The 16,056-nt window shown below is 31.8% G+C and overlaps 1 protein-coding gene across 3 annotated transcripts in view; it reads right to left on the reverse strand.

Annotated features, from left to right (window-relative positions):
* Positions 1–7,128, reverse strand: part of LOC127722114 (ras-related protein Rab-35-like) — a 40,729-nt gene extending 33,601 nt beyond the window's left edge. The window contains exons 1-2 of one of the 3 annotated variants that reach the window (XM_052228955.1): positions 6,548–7,128; positions 882–1,137 (exon numbers count right to left, since the gene is read on the reverse strand). In XM_052228955.1, coding sequence (XP_052084915.1) covers positions 882–1,014 — 133 coding nt within the window. In that variant the 5' untranslated portion in view covers positions 1,015–1,137; positions 6,548–7,128. The remainder of the gene's footprint in view (positions 1–881; positions 1,138–6,547) is intronic. The other 2 variants (XM_052228956.1, XM_052228954.1) reach the window with 2 other exon arrangements.
* Positions 7,129–16,056: the final 8,928 nt, after the last annotated feature.

The raw sequence follows: 16,056 nt of genomic DNA on the forward strand, positions 1-16,056 counted from the left end.
CGCAATCGTATACTTTATTTTTGCGCAAATTATACTAGGTATTTTGAAAACTAGTGGTGAAAACGTAGCATTGGCACAAATGAGCTAGTTGTTGCTCAGCAGGGCACATTTTTGGCGAAAACGGATTTATCCTGTCTTATCACGTTATTCAATATCAATGGGGAAAGAGATTGCAATTCGGCAAAACACTTGATCCTTTTCGGTCAAATCAGCTTGTTTGTATAAGTTTTGGATTTTCAAATATTTAGGCCTCGATACCACTGTCTGTAGAAACATTAAAAGCACATCTGTTTGGGTAAAATTGTGACGTAAAATGTTATACTTATTCTGGTAGGAGACGCGGACATAACAAAGGATAATCAAAACCCATAGGTCAAAGAGCCGGAAGATATCAAAATGTACAATCAAAATTCATAAGTCAAAGAGACCGGACGATACCAAAATGGACAATCAAAACTAGTACGTCAAAGAGACAGAACACACCGAAGGATACCCAAAACTCATAAGTCAGAGTGGCGGGAGATACCAATTGGACAATCAAAACTCATTAGTCAGAGTGACGGGAGATACCAATTGGACAATCAAAACTCATTAGTCAGAGTGACGGGAGATACCAATTGGACAATCAAAACTCATAAGTCAAAGAAACGAGAGATACCAAAGGATAATAATACTCATTAGTCGTTAACTAAAGCCATAGGACTGAAAAAAGCATGTTCACATGCAAACAAAGATCATTGTATCTGTACAAAACAGCACAATGGTTAAACGTTTGCCATTGGAAGGTGGACGACTGCGTGAACTGTCTTTTTGCTGACTGAATGTGATTAATAATTAAGAAGATATATATATTTTATATAAGATTATTATGAAAAACTTACCAACAGTCGGGAGAGTCTTATTCACGAAATCTTTCCCCACTAAAGTTCTTAATATAGAAGATTTTCCAACAGTTGTATCCCCTAATACTAGAATCTTATAGGTGGCAGCACAGTCGGAATCAGTTAATGGCATAGTTCAGTAACACAAATAAACACACAATGTTTTGGTCGGAGTTTTCAAGAGTTACAATAACGATTATTTAGTTTTTCGTATCTTTATTTCCTTTGTATCCTGTTTATCTGTTCTCTTACAGCTCTAAAAAATAACAAGAATTAAAGTTTATACAAATATTAGACATATCAGAAAGTCAGTTATTTCTATCTTTTCATCCTTTTTAACTATGCTCTGAGAGCTCTAAAAAATATGGAAATTTTAAACATTCATATGCAACATGCTCGCAATTATTTTAGAGAAGAAAGAGAAGCAAGTCAGAAAAGCCTGCGACAGTTAGATCTCTGTACAAAAATATTTAACACGTGACTATAAATGTTTAGAGTAAGACTGCCAATGCTGTGTTCTCGCTAACGATACATTGATCGGTGCCTTTATACATGAACAACTGTGGTGTTATTACCATGCGAATTAATGACATGAACAACTGTGGTGTTATTTACATGCGAATTAATGTGATGAACAAATATGGTGTTATTTCCATGCGAATTAATGACATGAACAACTGTGGTGTTATTTCAATGTGAACTAATGACATGAACAACTGTGGTGTTATTTCCATGCGAATTAATGACATGTACAACTGTGTTGTTATTTCCATGCGAATGAATGACATGAACATCTGTGGTGTTATTTCCATGCGAATTAATGACATGAACAACTGTGGTGTTATTTCCATGCGAATTAATTACATGAACAACTGTGGTGTTATTTCCATGCGAATTAATGACATGTACAACTGTGGTGTTATTTCCATGCGCATTAATAACATGAACAACTGTGGTGTTATTTCCATGCGAATTAATGACATGAACAACTGTGATAGTATTTACATGCGAATTAATGACATGTACAACTGTGGTGTTATTTCCATGCGAATTAATGACATGAACAACTGTGGTAGTATTTACATGCGAATTAATGACATGTACAACTGTGGTGTTATTTTCATGCGAATTAATGACATGTACAACTGTGGTGTTATTTCCATGCGAATTAATAACATGAACAACTGTGGTGTTATTCCCATGCGAATTAATAACATGAACAACTGTGGTGTTATGTCCATGCGAATTAATGACATGAACAACTGTGGTAGTATTTACATGCGAATTAATGACATGTACAACTGTGGTGTTATGTCCATGCGAATTAATAACATGAACAACTGTGGTGTTATGTCCATGCGAATTAATAACATGAACAACTGTGGTGTTATGTCCATGCGAATAAATGACATGAACAACTGTGGTGTTATTTCCATGTGAACTAATGACATGAACAACTGTGGTGTTATGTCCATGCGAATTAATAACATGAACAACTGTGGTGTTATTTACATGCGAATTAATGACATGTACAACTGTGGTGTTATTTCCATGCGAATTAATGACATGAACAACTGTGTTGTTATTTCCATGCGAATTAATAACATGAACAACTGTGGTGTTATTTCCAAGCGAATTAATGACATGAACAACTGTGGTGTTATTTCCATGTGAACTAATGACATGAACAACTGTGGTGTTATGTCCATGCGAATTAATAACATGAACAACTGTGGTGTTATTTACATGCGAATTAATGACATGTACAACTGTGGTGTTATTTCCATGCGAATTAATGACATGAACAACTGTGTTGTTATTTCCAAGCGAATTAATGACATGAACAACTATGGTGTTATTTCCATGCAAATAAATGACAAAGTTAATTCAATGTTGGCAACACCCTGACCCCTAGAATTTCTTATAATCATAATGATGTTGTACGATTTATAATTTTCATATTGTCCTACGTGACTGTGTGATTGGTGAGATATTCCCGGGAAGTAACTCTCACCTTGGTGCTTATTACTTTAAATATATGATAACACTGACCATGATTTTGTACAAATGTGTACAAAGTAGCACGAAGCACGAATACAACTACGAGGGTGTTTACTGACCAATGATCATGAGGGTATCGCACGGTTTACCCTGGCTTTATGATGCTTTCTTAATTGTTCCTTTAATATTATTAATTTTAACCACTAGATAATTCATGCTAAAGGGGCATTTGCTATGAGATATGAAAAAAAAAATTTGAAAATATGATTTTTTTTTTGGTTCAATCATTAATGAAAGTGAAAAAGTGAAATAATAATTCGGTTTTAAAAGCCAACTTGGTTCAATTTTGTCAAAATAAGCTTAGAAACATCGCTGATGAATTATTCACTTGCAAGTGAATAATTCGACCTCATTGAATCCGTATTCATGTGACCTTCAATTAATTAAACCCCTTAGCTGGACATGGGTTACGCAAGTATTCAGCTATTAAAGGGAAAAGAATGTCAACATTGAAATTGAAACAAGGATGAACTATTTAATTGACTAATTCGATCCACAAAAAAAAATCATACTTATAGAGGTAAAAATGACGAATAACATACTTTTTAACCTACAATGTGAAATCAAACAGATTAAGAAAAATCCAATTGCACGTTGTCACTATATCTGTTTATATTTATATTTATGTTTATATCAGGTTATATGACCGTCGGCAGTCTTCGGAGGTCACCTCGAAGGTTAATTAGATGGCGTCTAGACAGAAATACACACTATGTTGTTAAAAAAATTCTTGATAAAAAACAAAGTAAATATTAAACGATTACCGAACAATTGTTGAATATTGACTGTGTTTGCTGGCATGTCGTTATTACAGAATTTGAGTTTCAATGCTAGTAAATCGGAACATTGTCGACATCCACGCTTATTCCTTAAGTAAACTGGGATAGTGCAAACCAGACCAAACGAAAACGATGCAATTAATAAATGAACGCGTACGACGACGTCGTATAGTTTAGGGAATAAGAAATGTACTATACTCCTTAATAATATACGGCTTAATACCAATAGTGGTTTCCATTAATTTAAATAACCGGTTATAACATTGTAAAACGAGATTACTTATCACTGTTTAAAATTAAAAAGTCAAATTCAACATGTATATATACGATGTAATACCTTTAAGATCTTTACTATATATAATATCAAATTTACCTTACTTTTTATGAACGATTATACAGGTATCATTATAGAAGCTGGAATATTTCACATAATTTTTATGACCTTACCTTGTTTATTTCGTTGTGTCCTTAATTATCATGCACATTGAATCATATGACTTGTATATGTAATTGGAAGAAAAACGGTTTCTTCTTGACAGGTATATAATTGGAAGAAAAACGGGTTCTTCTTGACAGGTATATATAACAGTTACATATGTTAGTTACATTTTCGTGATTTTATTCAAATATAAAACCGGTTTATCATTGAACAGTTTTAAGCTTTGAATCTTATTCATTTATAGTTATATCATGTATATAAGAGTTTCAATAGTAATTTTAATATATCCATATTAAGAAAACGTGTCGTTTCATTTTCATCGTGGATCCAAAAACCCTTGAACTTTCAAATTGTAGGGGTAGCAGGGACCATAATCTTGTTTGCATTTTTCCTAAGGTTACTGTTCAATCGAGAGAGAGCGAGCGAGAGAGAAACTCGGTGATTGGTGCCTACATCCCAAAAGAAAACTGACGCGGTTGGTAAACAGTATCATGTTCCGAAGGTGCGAACCGAGTAAGTGTTTACCGATGGATTGGTTAATTGGTGTCCTATGCAAACCGACGTTCTCATTGTAGGAGCTCAAGTCCAGAGTCTGATCAGTTCGGAAAAAATCGCATACACCATCAACCTATCTCTCTGTGCACTTTTTATACGTTGGTCATTGTGTGATCTATTGTATGATTTTGTACGTAATGAGAAATCATAGAAAAGATTAAAAATTTCAAAATTAGACAATAATATAATTTAATATGCCACCTACGTCATGTGGGCTCTGGTTGATAGTTGTCTCATTGACAATTTTACCAAATATTCTTATTTTAATATATAAATCATTTCATAATCAAATGACTTATCACTGTGTTTACGACATAAGCTATATCATGATACTAAAGGTTAACCCTCGTCTGTAGCCACGACGAAGCATTGTTGTAATTTCCTAGGGAACAATTCATCAAAATTACAAACAATTTATCAAGAAAAACGTTATAACATATTGTATATTTCAATTTATGAGAAATACAGATAAATCATTATCACATTAAATATAAGGTAAATTTAGTTTATATTGAATATACCTGTATTATCGTAGGTGTTTGTGAATTGACATTTATATCAATACAATTAACTTGAAATGATCTCAGTAACCTTCCCGGTTGTGATAAAATTGGGAATGGGTGCTGCACGTTTTTCAATTTATATAAATTAAAGAATTTTTATCAATAAACATTATACAGAAATGGGTAACGTTTAAACCGACCACAACAGTTTAAATTGATAAAGGTAATTTCCTTGTTGTGTTACGATGGGGAAGTTGAACAAAAGCATACGTATGCTTTAGAGGAGTGGCTTAATTGGTATAAATATTTTGACGGTCTCGTTTTCAACTTTTTAGGGTTGCTATCGAAGACCCTTTCCCGAAAAATAAGCGGGAAAAAATAATAAATGTGTAAGAAAATGTTTCCAAGTAAAATCACGGGGTCCTTCATTTCTGTATTCTTTATTTTTTAAGGTAATGTTTACCTATTCTTTATTTTATTTGTCCATTATTCTCTATTCTGTAAACCCCATACTTTAAAGAAAATGTATCTTTATTTGATAAATGTTAATTGATTACAGTAAGTATTCAGTTCAGTTTAAAATCAAGATTTGAATGTTGTTTGCTTAACGTCTGATGGCAAATATTTCATATATACCCAGGACGTCAACAAATTAACAATTAAAGATATTGGTATACTAGGGTATGCAAAATGAGTCTACCGATAGAAGGCTAAGAACTTCGACTGCCATAGACTGGAAAATTAGGTTTCTAGCAGTAGTAATCTAGTCTTAAAGTTTGCAACTGGTCAAACAGGACCCTTAAAGAGTTATTGCAAGGGTTCTTTAAGCAAGCACTAGTATGTTTTCTAATAGCAAAGGTTACCGATATGTAAAAATAAGAAGATGTGGTGTGATTGCTAATGAGACAACTCACCACCAGAGACAACATTACGTAGGAGTTAGTAGCTATAGGTCATTTACGGCCTTCAACAATGAGCAAAACCCATACCATGCTTGGTTTAATTTATTCGTATTTGTAATGCAAAATTTTTGATACTTTCTTACATTGAAATTCAAGAGAAATAGATTGATTAACAAAGACGATTATATTAAGGAAAATAGCAGTAGGAGTCAGTAGACTCGGCTTTATTCTTTAATTTTTCATCGTTTATTTGTAACATAAATGAAACATGTACATTCACGATAAAAGGGGTCTGGGTACATGGGTGTATGCTTTTGAATGATAACGTTATATAAAAAATAACGACAATTTAATGTATGCATACAAAATGATAAATATACTTGTAAAGAAATATCATGTGACCAAAAAAATAAATAAAATAACCTACCGTTCAACAGTACTTTAAACTTAGAAAGTACGAGGTAACACTATCATGACTATATCCAGTTTCAAAGAGGCCGATGTGTTTACTGCTGTCAAACACGAATTTACACTCAAAAATGGAACAATCATTGTTGTTTATATCAATATGAATTTGTAGTCCCTGTGAAATTGAGTTTACAATAGAATGTAGAATCAAAAAGCGAATTTTAACAATCCTATACAGATATTACTAGTTCCTTTGGTTATGTAGTTAGGGTAAGAAATCCTAAATAATAAAACATGCGTTCATTGCACTCGACGGAATACACATCTTTTCAATAAATATAATCAGGTAAAAGAAGTTTAAACCACATTATTTACATAATAAATAAAAATCAAGGTGAAAGTGTCAATTCACGTTATAAAGTTGTTCGTCCATCAGTTAACAACAGGAGTTACTCCTACATTCCAATGATAAATCAAATTCTATCTTTTATTCCCCAGTGAATAGCACCAATTATCACCCTTTCGTAAATTTTACTGTAAACTTTAATTGTTACTTCCCCGTTTTAAGTAGCCGTCTACAGACAGTCACATCTTGTACGTTTTAGATAGGTAAACTTTAAATTTTCTTTGTTATATATAACATGCGTGGGCCTTTATATATCATTTTTTTTTTATTTTTACGCTTAGTAGGTTAAGGTTGTTTATATATTTTTTTGGTGAATAAAATAATCGAATTTGAACAGACTTAGGTGAACGGGTTGGATATGGTTACATTTGTTCCTTGATAATGAGTTTTTGTAACCATATTAAAGACTGTGTTTTTACTGATATTTTCGGATTTCTAGTTCAGAACAAATAAAAAGGATAGGCCTTTTTGGGGACATTTTTATCTTTATTAACATATTTATTCAACTCTATAAATTTACAAAGATTATCTTTCTTTCATCGACTGTTACCCTCTTGACATTTTATTATTATATTTTAAAAAGCACAAAATTTACGTAATACTATGTCTGGTAAAGATAAATAAACAAACTACGATTTATACATTTATACAATTATGTAACATGTATGCGATAATATTGCGATATTTTAAAATTAGTACTGTTCTTTCTCTTACCGTTTAAACGTGAATTGTATGAAAGTTCAAAATTAAAAGCATGACACTTAATTTCCATTAATTGAGTGAACAATGGTGAATTGTAAGTAAAGAGGTTTTAAGATTCAAATTATCACGATGTCTATACTGCATACTCACCAACCCAGCCAAAAATACAGATCAAAATTAAAGTGGAAAATTCTATAACTCCAAAAACATTAAGTTCCACCATAGAAAAGACCTTCCTTATAGTGATTGTTCTTTTGTTGCGGACAGTTTTAAAAGATCTATACACATGTGAATTTTATCCAAATTGTAAGACAAAATAAGCTTTTTTTTCTAGTACAGCTGTTCATTTTTATACATGTATGGTTCCATAAAACACTGTGGGAAACAGAAAGCAATAAGTTCAGACAGTTAAATGTTGTTTACATTATATTCACCTGTCGATAATCTACACCTGGCCAAAATAATCATCTTCTGATCTCTGGCTTGAAAGGTGAAGAAATCATTACTTTAATCCAATAAATATTTATATCTTTAATATATACAGCGATCATATTCTCCGTCCAATTTGAGATTCAAATATACATTGTAATGTCTACCAGCAAGATTTATTCAATTGCATCTTTTCGTATGTTAAATATCCCTTCCATTAATATACAAATACAAACAAGACTTTGAAAGTTTCATAAACTTTAAATCATGACATCTTTGATTTGTTAGTTTGATTTCTGTATTTTAGAATCATATAGAAGCGTTTGCCTAAACTACAAAAGACTAAGAACTTTTCTATAAATTCATGAAAATCACGTGAAATGGCGTCATTAACGCGAACGAATGTACGCACTCTTGCATGCATGGATAATATCACCAAATGAATGACAAATATTTTGAACTGTACCACGATACCAACTATCATAATGTTTCATTTTTTAGTTTGTAAAGGAAAAATGAAATATGCATGGTTTTTTGGAGGATTAAAAAGAACAAATAAAATGCGATAGAAATTATAACTGATATGACATTGATGAAAGAAACAAAAAGTCTTTCTTTAAACAATTGTAAAGTACAAGTAAATCTAGAATGAACGCCAATGTGACAAAAAATCAGGCCAATTTTCCCTGAAACTAGTTAATATCTGGTACTTGAAAAGTCAATTAATCGTTTCTAAAATTCCCAGTATCTCATCACCACTGTGGAGTTCTAATAGAACATTGTCTTTTTTATGGCAATCATATTTCAGATTATCGTGCTCAATGTAGATTGGAACTGCAATTTTGCATAATGTGACGCTAACATTGAAGAGATATGTATCGAAAAAAAAAGAATTTAAAAAAAAACCAAAGAAACTGTTCTGATTGTAAGATATATACGGTCCCAGATGTAACACTATATCAGTTTCCAGATGCAATGAATTTATGTTGGTTTTAAATGTCCAACATAGTAAAGTTTTACAAAATCCAAATATCCATTTTTTACGAAAGCCTATTAGGGTCACAAAAAAAATATTTATCGCGTAATTACGAGATAATCATTTTTTAACTCGTAATTACGAGATAATCATCGCGTAATTACGAGAAAACTATCGCGTAATTACGAGATAAGAAGTTTTTATCTCGTAATTACGAGATAATTATCTCGTAATTACGTGATAGTTATCTCGTAATTACGCGAAAATTATCTCGTAATTACGCGATACCTATCTCGTAATTACGCGATAGTTTTCTCGTAATTACGCGATAGTTTTCTCGTAATTACGCGATAAATATTTTTTTTTTGTGACCCTAATAGGCTTTCGTAATTTTTGTATGACAGCCTTCGTCATTAATGTTTTGCGACCGAGATTAAGAGGGTTTGAGAGAAAAAAAAACAGAATATTGATTGAGAAACCCTATATTATGTTGTGATACATTGATTGAGTGTTGTGAGCTTAACGTCAAGTCAGTGCCAACGTTTTGATACAAGATTCTGGTAACCGGAAATGAAAGTTATCAACAAGATAGAAAGTTTCTTGATTTGAAATGCTACAAATGCTTTCTAGTTTTTGATTGAATTGGTTATCTGGCCAAAAAAATTCCTCCACGAACTAGATCAAGACTGATAGTTTTGTATGGTTCAAGTACATGTATATCGAATCGCCCAAATGCATACGAGAGGGTCTTGATTGGGTTTACAGAATAGAGAATAATGACCCAAAAAATAATGATTACAGAAAAACGAGCAAAACATAAAGAATAGCTAATGATTGGGTGCAAAAGTATACAGAATATCTGTTGAAAATAAAAGCATTTAGCTTACAGAAATGAACGATGTACAGAATACAGAAATCATATAACTATAAATGAATTTGATAGTAAAATGTAGCGTTATTTTTAAAGATAAAGATAAATACCCCATAATATCTTTTTAAAATATACAGAAATAAAGAACCCCCATCCAAACTCTTATACGAGGCTTTTTATCTTATATCTTATAATTATAAACCATGACTGTGAATTTGAAAAAAAAAACTCAATGCTGACTTGTTATGCATACGAAATGGCGGAAGTGTTTATAAATGTGAAGTACTGGTCTTTACAAGAAATCAATTTCAGAATAAAAAGAAATATGTTTATGTTATATCTTCATGATCTTCCTGTCTTTCGGCAGTTTTTAATATACTTTACATACAACTATCGACCAAGGTTAGTAAGATATTTCAGGGTTTAATGATTCACAAATCTTGCAGAATACGCAGATCTAAATTGAATGATTTATCTCAACACAAACAGACATCTATCTATCGGCCTCGTTAAACCAGGAGAAAAATGTTACTTGCACTGATAAAAGTTTAATTACTTTAGTATGTTATTTCAAGACTATAAAAAATTTTACATGCAATTTTATTATTATTACTATTGAATTATATAATTTAAAACTTAAATTCAGTATAACGTGGACGAAGGTGTTAGATTGTGTCTTTTTCAATTTTCTTTCCAATCAATAAAATATTGTGTCTCATTTTCCCTCCTAGGTTATCCTGTACATAAATCTACCTTTTAGTTATGAAATTCCTTGATTTCCCCCTTAGTAAGTACAAGTTTAACCTACTCATGTTAAAAAATGGCTTGATGTGTTAAAATCGTGTTATGATGGATAAGCATGCTGATTTTTGAAGTCAAGTTTATCCCAAAGGTGCATATCCTTAGATAGGGTAGTGGTGATATTACTATAACAACTGCCACCGGAATTAAATGGGCGCATTACATTTGACAATGTTTGAGAGCATTTGGATATTAATTTTTTTTAAGTTTGCGCGCAGCTTTTTATTACATTTGCGCGCATTTAATACAGTTAAATATGAAGATAATTCGTAAAAGAAATGTGAATTATTATAGTTATTAATTTGGAACATATTCATCATATTGAATTATAAAAAAATGTATACGGTGATCATGATAATTCCCGTAATCGCAACAGGCATACGTGTAACTTAATTGTGAATACGGCAGAGTGAATAGCATTCTGCTTCCAAACTATTTTTTTAGTTCAATAATATAGGTTCCCATTGCTTTTCTTAATTTGTACTTATCTCCCTTGCGCAACAATTCTGCACATTAAATACGTGTCTCGTCTCAGGGTAGAAATGACTTCTCGTTCCCTTTTACGAAAATATATTATTTTGCCTTTGGTATAATGCAAAGTGAAAGAAGTGTCTAGTAATAAAAAATTCCTGCTGCGCACATCGACCAATCAGGATTAACCATAGTCTTAATTCTGAATATCATGTTATTTAATTATTTATAGTAACCTTCATATAAAACATAAATAAGGCCATAAAAAAAACATGTTTGTTTGCCCTAACCCTACCTTCCCAGAAAATATCTGCCTACTCAAAATCTTTTATTGTCCTGATTTGAAAAAGTTTTATTTTAATCAGATAGTCATGAAGAAAAAAATCTGACACTTCAATTTCTCTTAGCCGAAAAAAAAAATGCCTGCCTACCTACCCACTGTCTCTACCTTTGAGTAATTAAAGGTTTGGGCAAACCAAAATAGTTTTAAGTGTGGCCTAAGATTATAAGATTATCTTATGGAAGCATCAATTCACAACACTATACAATGTCTTCACAACACTACAATGTCTGTGGCTCTAGTCATGTATAATTATGTTGAAAAAAATCGATGTGCTTCAAACAATTATCAAACATTTTACGTTAACTATAATATCTGGGATTAATTATACATTGATTTACTAGCCCCAGATAATACGAAACAAAATGTTTAGATACTAAAAAATAGCATGTTATAATTATAAGAGAGGCGTACCTGCATAATTGTCTGATAATCCTTTGTACGGTGTCAATATAACTCCGACTAGAAAGGATGCGAAAAGATGTGCTCAATGCCATGCTTGTAAATTTTGAATTATTCAAGCATTCCAGGGGTAGTGGGTGAAACGTTTTGATCTTCTTTTAAAAGATGGTATCGTTTTTATTTATATATCCCTTTATATATTTTATTACTTGCTAAAATATTTTCTGTGGTCAGTTCTCACCTTTAAGATTTACACGTACGTACTTTAGACATTTGAAAAATCTAAACGTTTCACAAACACAAAATAATTTCAGGAAATTCTTTTATATATTTGTCAATATTTAGTTGCTGATAACAAGAACAGTATTAAACCAAAAAAAAAATGGATTTTTTTTTACCACGGAGTGTTTTTATTATTATATTGATTAATAAGATTTTTTTCAAAAATTTATCATGCTCTATCTGTTCAAAATTTTATAACCGTGGCTGGGGTAAAATTTGCTTCTATAGATATAAAAGAGTTTTCTTTAACGATTCGGTTGTACGGTGTGTTAAAATGGGTTTATATAAGATTTTTACATGACGAGTACTGTGGATCATATCACATTCTGATCATTAACATTTACTTGAACACATGCACGACTCTAGTCCTGAATATATCAACAAAACAGATACTTTAAGATATTAAAGAATTCCTTTTTCCAAAAATTCTTTTCATGTCCACATTATTTTATCGGCTATTGTTTTCAGCATAAATCAGGATCTTGCTTTTTCTTTTGATTTGTTATAAATTTCGGCATGCCGGTGTCCTTTATAGCTTATATATCTATACGGTATAGGTTTGGCTTATTGTTGTAGGCATCGACGTCATGTGCTATCTGCTGGATAATTGTCTCATTGACAATTAAATCACACATCCTTACTGTGAAATCTTTACTTTATCTGCAGTAAATACTTCAGAATCAGTGTTTTTGAAAAGTTATCGTGGTTCTTCATAGGTAATTCATAATTGATTATAACTGTAATTTATTCCGTTGCCATGGTACTGTTTTATAATTCAATACTTATTTTTTTTATTAATTATACTTAATAATTAAAACTGAGGGTTGATTATTTTGTGAGTCTAATTTGCATAGATAAAGACTAGTATGCTACACATACCTCTGAAGAAGAAAAAACAAGTGTTAGGAATAAAAGAGGGACGAAAGATATCAGAGGGACAGTCAAACTCATAGATCGAAAACAAACTGACAATGCCATGGCCAAAAATAAAAAGACAAACAGACAAATAATAGTACAGATGACACAACATAGAAAACTAAAGACTAAGCAACACGAACCCCACCAAAAACTGGGGGTGATCTCAGGTGCTCCGGAAGGGTAAGCAGTAATAAAAAAGACCAAACATCCTTCCATATATGAGAATAGAGTCATGGGAAACATCTAAATTAGATTCAAATGAAACAAACATGTATATATAAGGTGTGTCTGATAAATTATCAGTCAATTAGCAATAGTGACATGCCGTATAGATATAACGGTCTGTTTAGTACATAATCAGATTGACCACAGGTTATACTGGTCACTTTGGTTATTAATGTATACCTCTCGACAATTTACATCTAATCGTGAAAATTCAAATATATATACAGTTACCTGGATCAATTAGTCAAAATTTATACATGAATTCAAACTGGTTTCATTAGATTTGGTATTTATCATTTGCAATTAATTTCGTGAGCACGGGGAGTTAGTTTGTATTATAAATTTTCCAATTCTTTATTCATATAGAAAAGTAATATATTCTATCCTCCAAAGACATTGTGTATAAATATACACAATTAGTATTCAACGCGTAACCAGTATCATGTAGTTAAATTATGAAAACGAATATTACGAATTTTACGAATATTTGTACTATTATTTTGTTTTCCTAAATATAATGTTTCAGATAAATTAATAAACAATTTTAAGTAATACAGTAATGATGGATGTGTAAATACACGTACATGAATAAATCATTTTTGCAACTAAGGTATTATAGTACACGGCAAATAAACATGTTCGTACACCAGACTCAAGCTAGCGAACAATAAGCCAGCGAACAATAATGTGTATCAAGCTAGCGAACAATAAGCCAGCGAACAATAAGAAATACGCGCCAAACTGATCTTGCCTAAAAACCGAAGACTTGCATTAACATGAAACGTTCTTTGAAATCTGATGACAATCATTTCCAGAAGGAAGACGAAATGCAATACATTTTCAGAAAGACTATTAATTGAAAACTGTTTATTTATTCATTTATTTATTTATATATTCAAGACAACATAATTGTTCTTGATCACAGGACATCTCTTGTAGGATTTTCAAAATTCCATTTAGGTTCTCCTCTCCCTTTTTTGATTACCTTTGAGTAGAAACGGTTTGTCTTTATAATCATGATAATAGTGAATAAATAACTGAAAAATTAGACCATACTTAACTAGTGTAAAGATAAAATTAAATCCACATGCTTATATTCTTTTTAAAAGAAAACAAAATACCGATTTTGGAACGTAAAGTACAGAATTTTGCAGTCAGAATTATAAGTTGAAATAAAAGCTAATAAATATCCAGTTTTCGTAAGGAATGATTGAAAACTGGCAATTTATTTATTACATTTCAATAGGAAATGTGTTTTATGTGACAATGACACACGTGACACGATATCTGAATGGATTTTAGCTACTGTAACAGACAAAATTTTCAAATCAAAGCTTTTCAAGGAGGCATATTTAAAAAAAATCGGGAAACAGACGGAAAACCGAAATCAGAAGAACAATTTCTTTACACTGATTTAAATTAACAAGAAAGGGAAGCAATCACAACAATACAAACTATTTCATTTTAACATTGGAATTATAATCAGGGAAACGGTTCAAAGTTGGGGTAGGGTGACCCAACCCCCTCCCTTCTTTAATTCATAAAAAAGTCCCTACGGCAAAGCTTTTGTCCACACTAGGTACAAATGATAGGCAATTGCCTAAGGTTGCCTGGACCCAAAGACCCAGGTGGGTAAAGTTACGGAACTTTTTTAATTGAGGTCCGAAGTTGGGGTATGTCACCTTTTTAATTTAATTCATAAAAAAAGTTGCGCACCATACATTGATACATAATATTGTTCTCAATCCTTTAACAAAAAGAAAAACGAAATCCGCTTTTTCAAGAAAAAATCAATTTACTTAAACACTTTTGTCTTGAAAGGTAATCATTTACATAGTTTTTACATTGTCTATACGTTTATTCTACAAAAAATGTTATTTTAGGAACTATTTGACAGGATGCCGAAAGTACGGAAAGCCATTTCACACAACACATAATTTATAGTTGAAAAGTTGATAAAATAACAGGGAATGTTGTTTACACTTTTAAATTAGATTATTTAACAAAATATAGAAATTTATCTGCAAAAACCAGCAAAATATAAACAATCAACTGACGACAATAACTAATAAGTAGATCATAATTAGCGGATCATTTTTGTGGAAAATCTTTTGTAAAAGTAAATGGATGATGACGGCGGACGACTACGGACTACAAACAACAGACGCCAAATATTGTAAAAAGCTCACACTGAACCTTTAGACCAGGTTAACTAGAACTTTCCATCAAGCTGGACTAATAACCCCGCATCTTGGATTGACAGAGTATTCTAGTTACTGAAAAACATGTTGTTAAAGAAGCTGATAATAATAATTTGGTATTTTTCCCAGTATGGAACTGTAGATTCATTTGATATATATTTTTCTTTGATTGCGTGGGAAAAGGTGAACCAGTAGTATTGTCTGTGATTTTTTAACCCCCACCACAACCCGTGCTGCTGTGGTTGTCCAAAATATGGTTTTGCCCCGCCCCTTAAAGCCAAACATGGGCATATCCCGCCCCCTTACGTTATATGATATATGGGCATATACGCCCCCCCCTCTCCCCGATCTAATGACGTCACCGGAAGTAAGGAAGATGAATCACGACGGATGCATGTTGACCATATTTTGATATGTATATATACCGCCCCCCTTTCCCCCAACCTAATGACGTCACCGGAAGTAAGTATATATATATATATCATTTTATTCTGATATCACCTA

This window comes from Mytilus californianus, unplaced genomic scaffold (genome assembly GCF_021869535.1).
Source record: "Mytilus californianus isolate M0D057914Y unplaced genomic scaffold, xbMytCali1.0.p SCAF_12, whole genome shotgun sequence".
Taxonomy (NCBI): domain Eukaryota; kingdom Metazoa; phylum Mollusca; class Bivalvia; order Mytilida; family Mytilidae; genus Mytilus; species Mytilus californianus.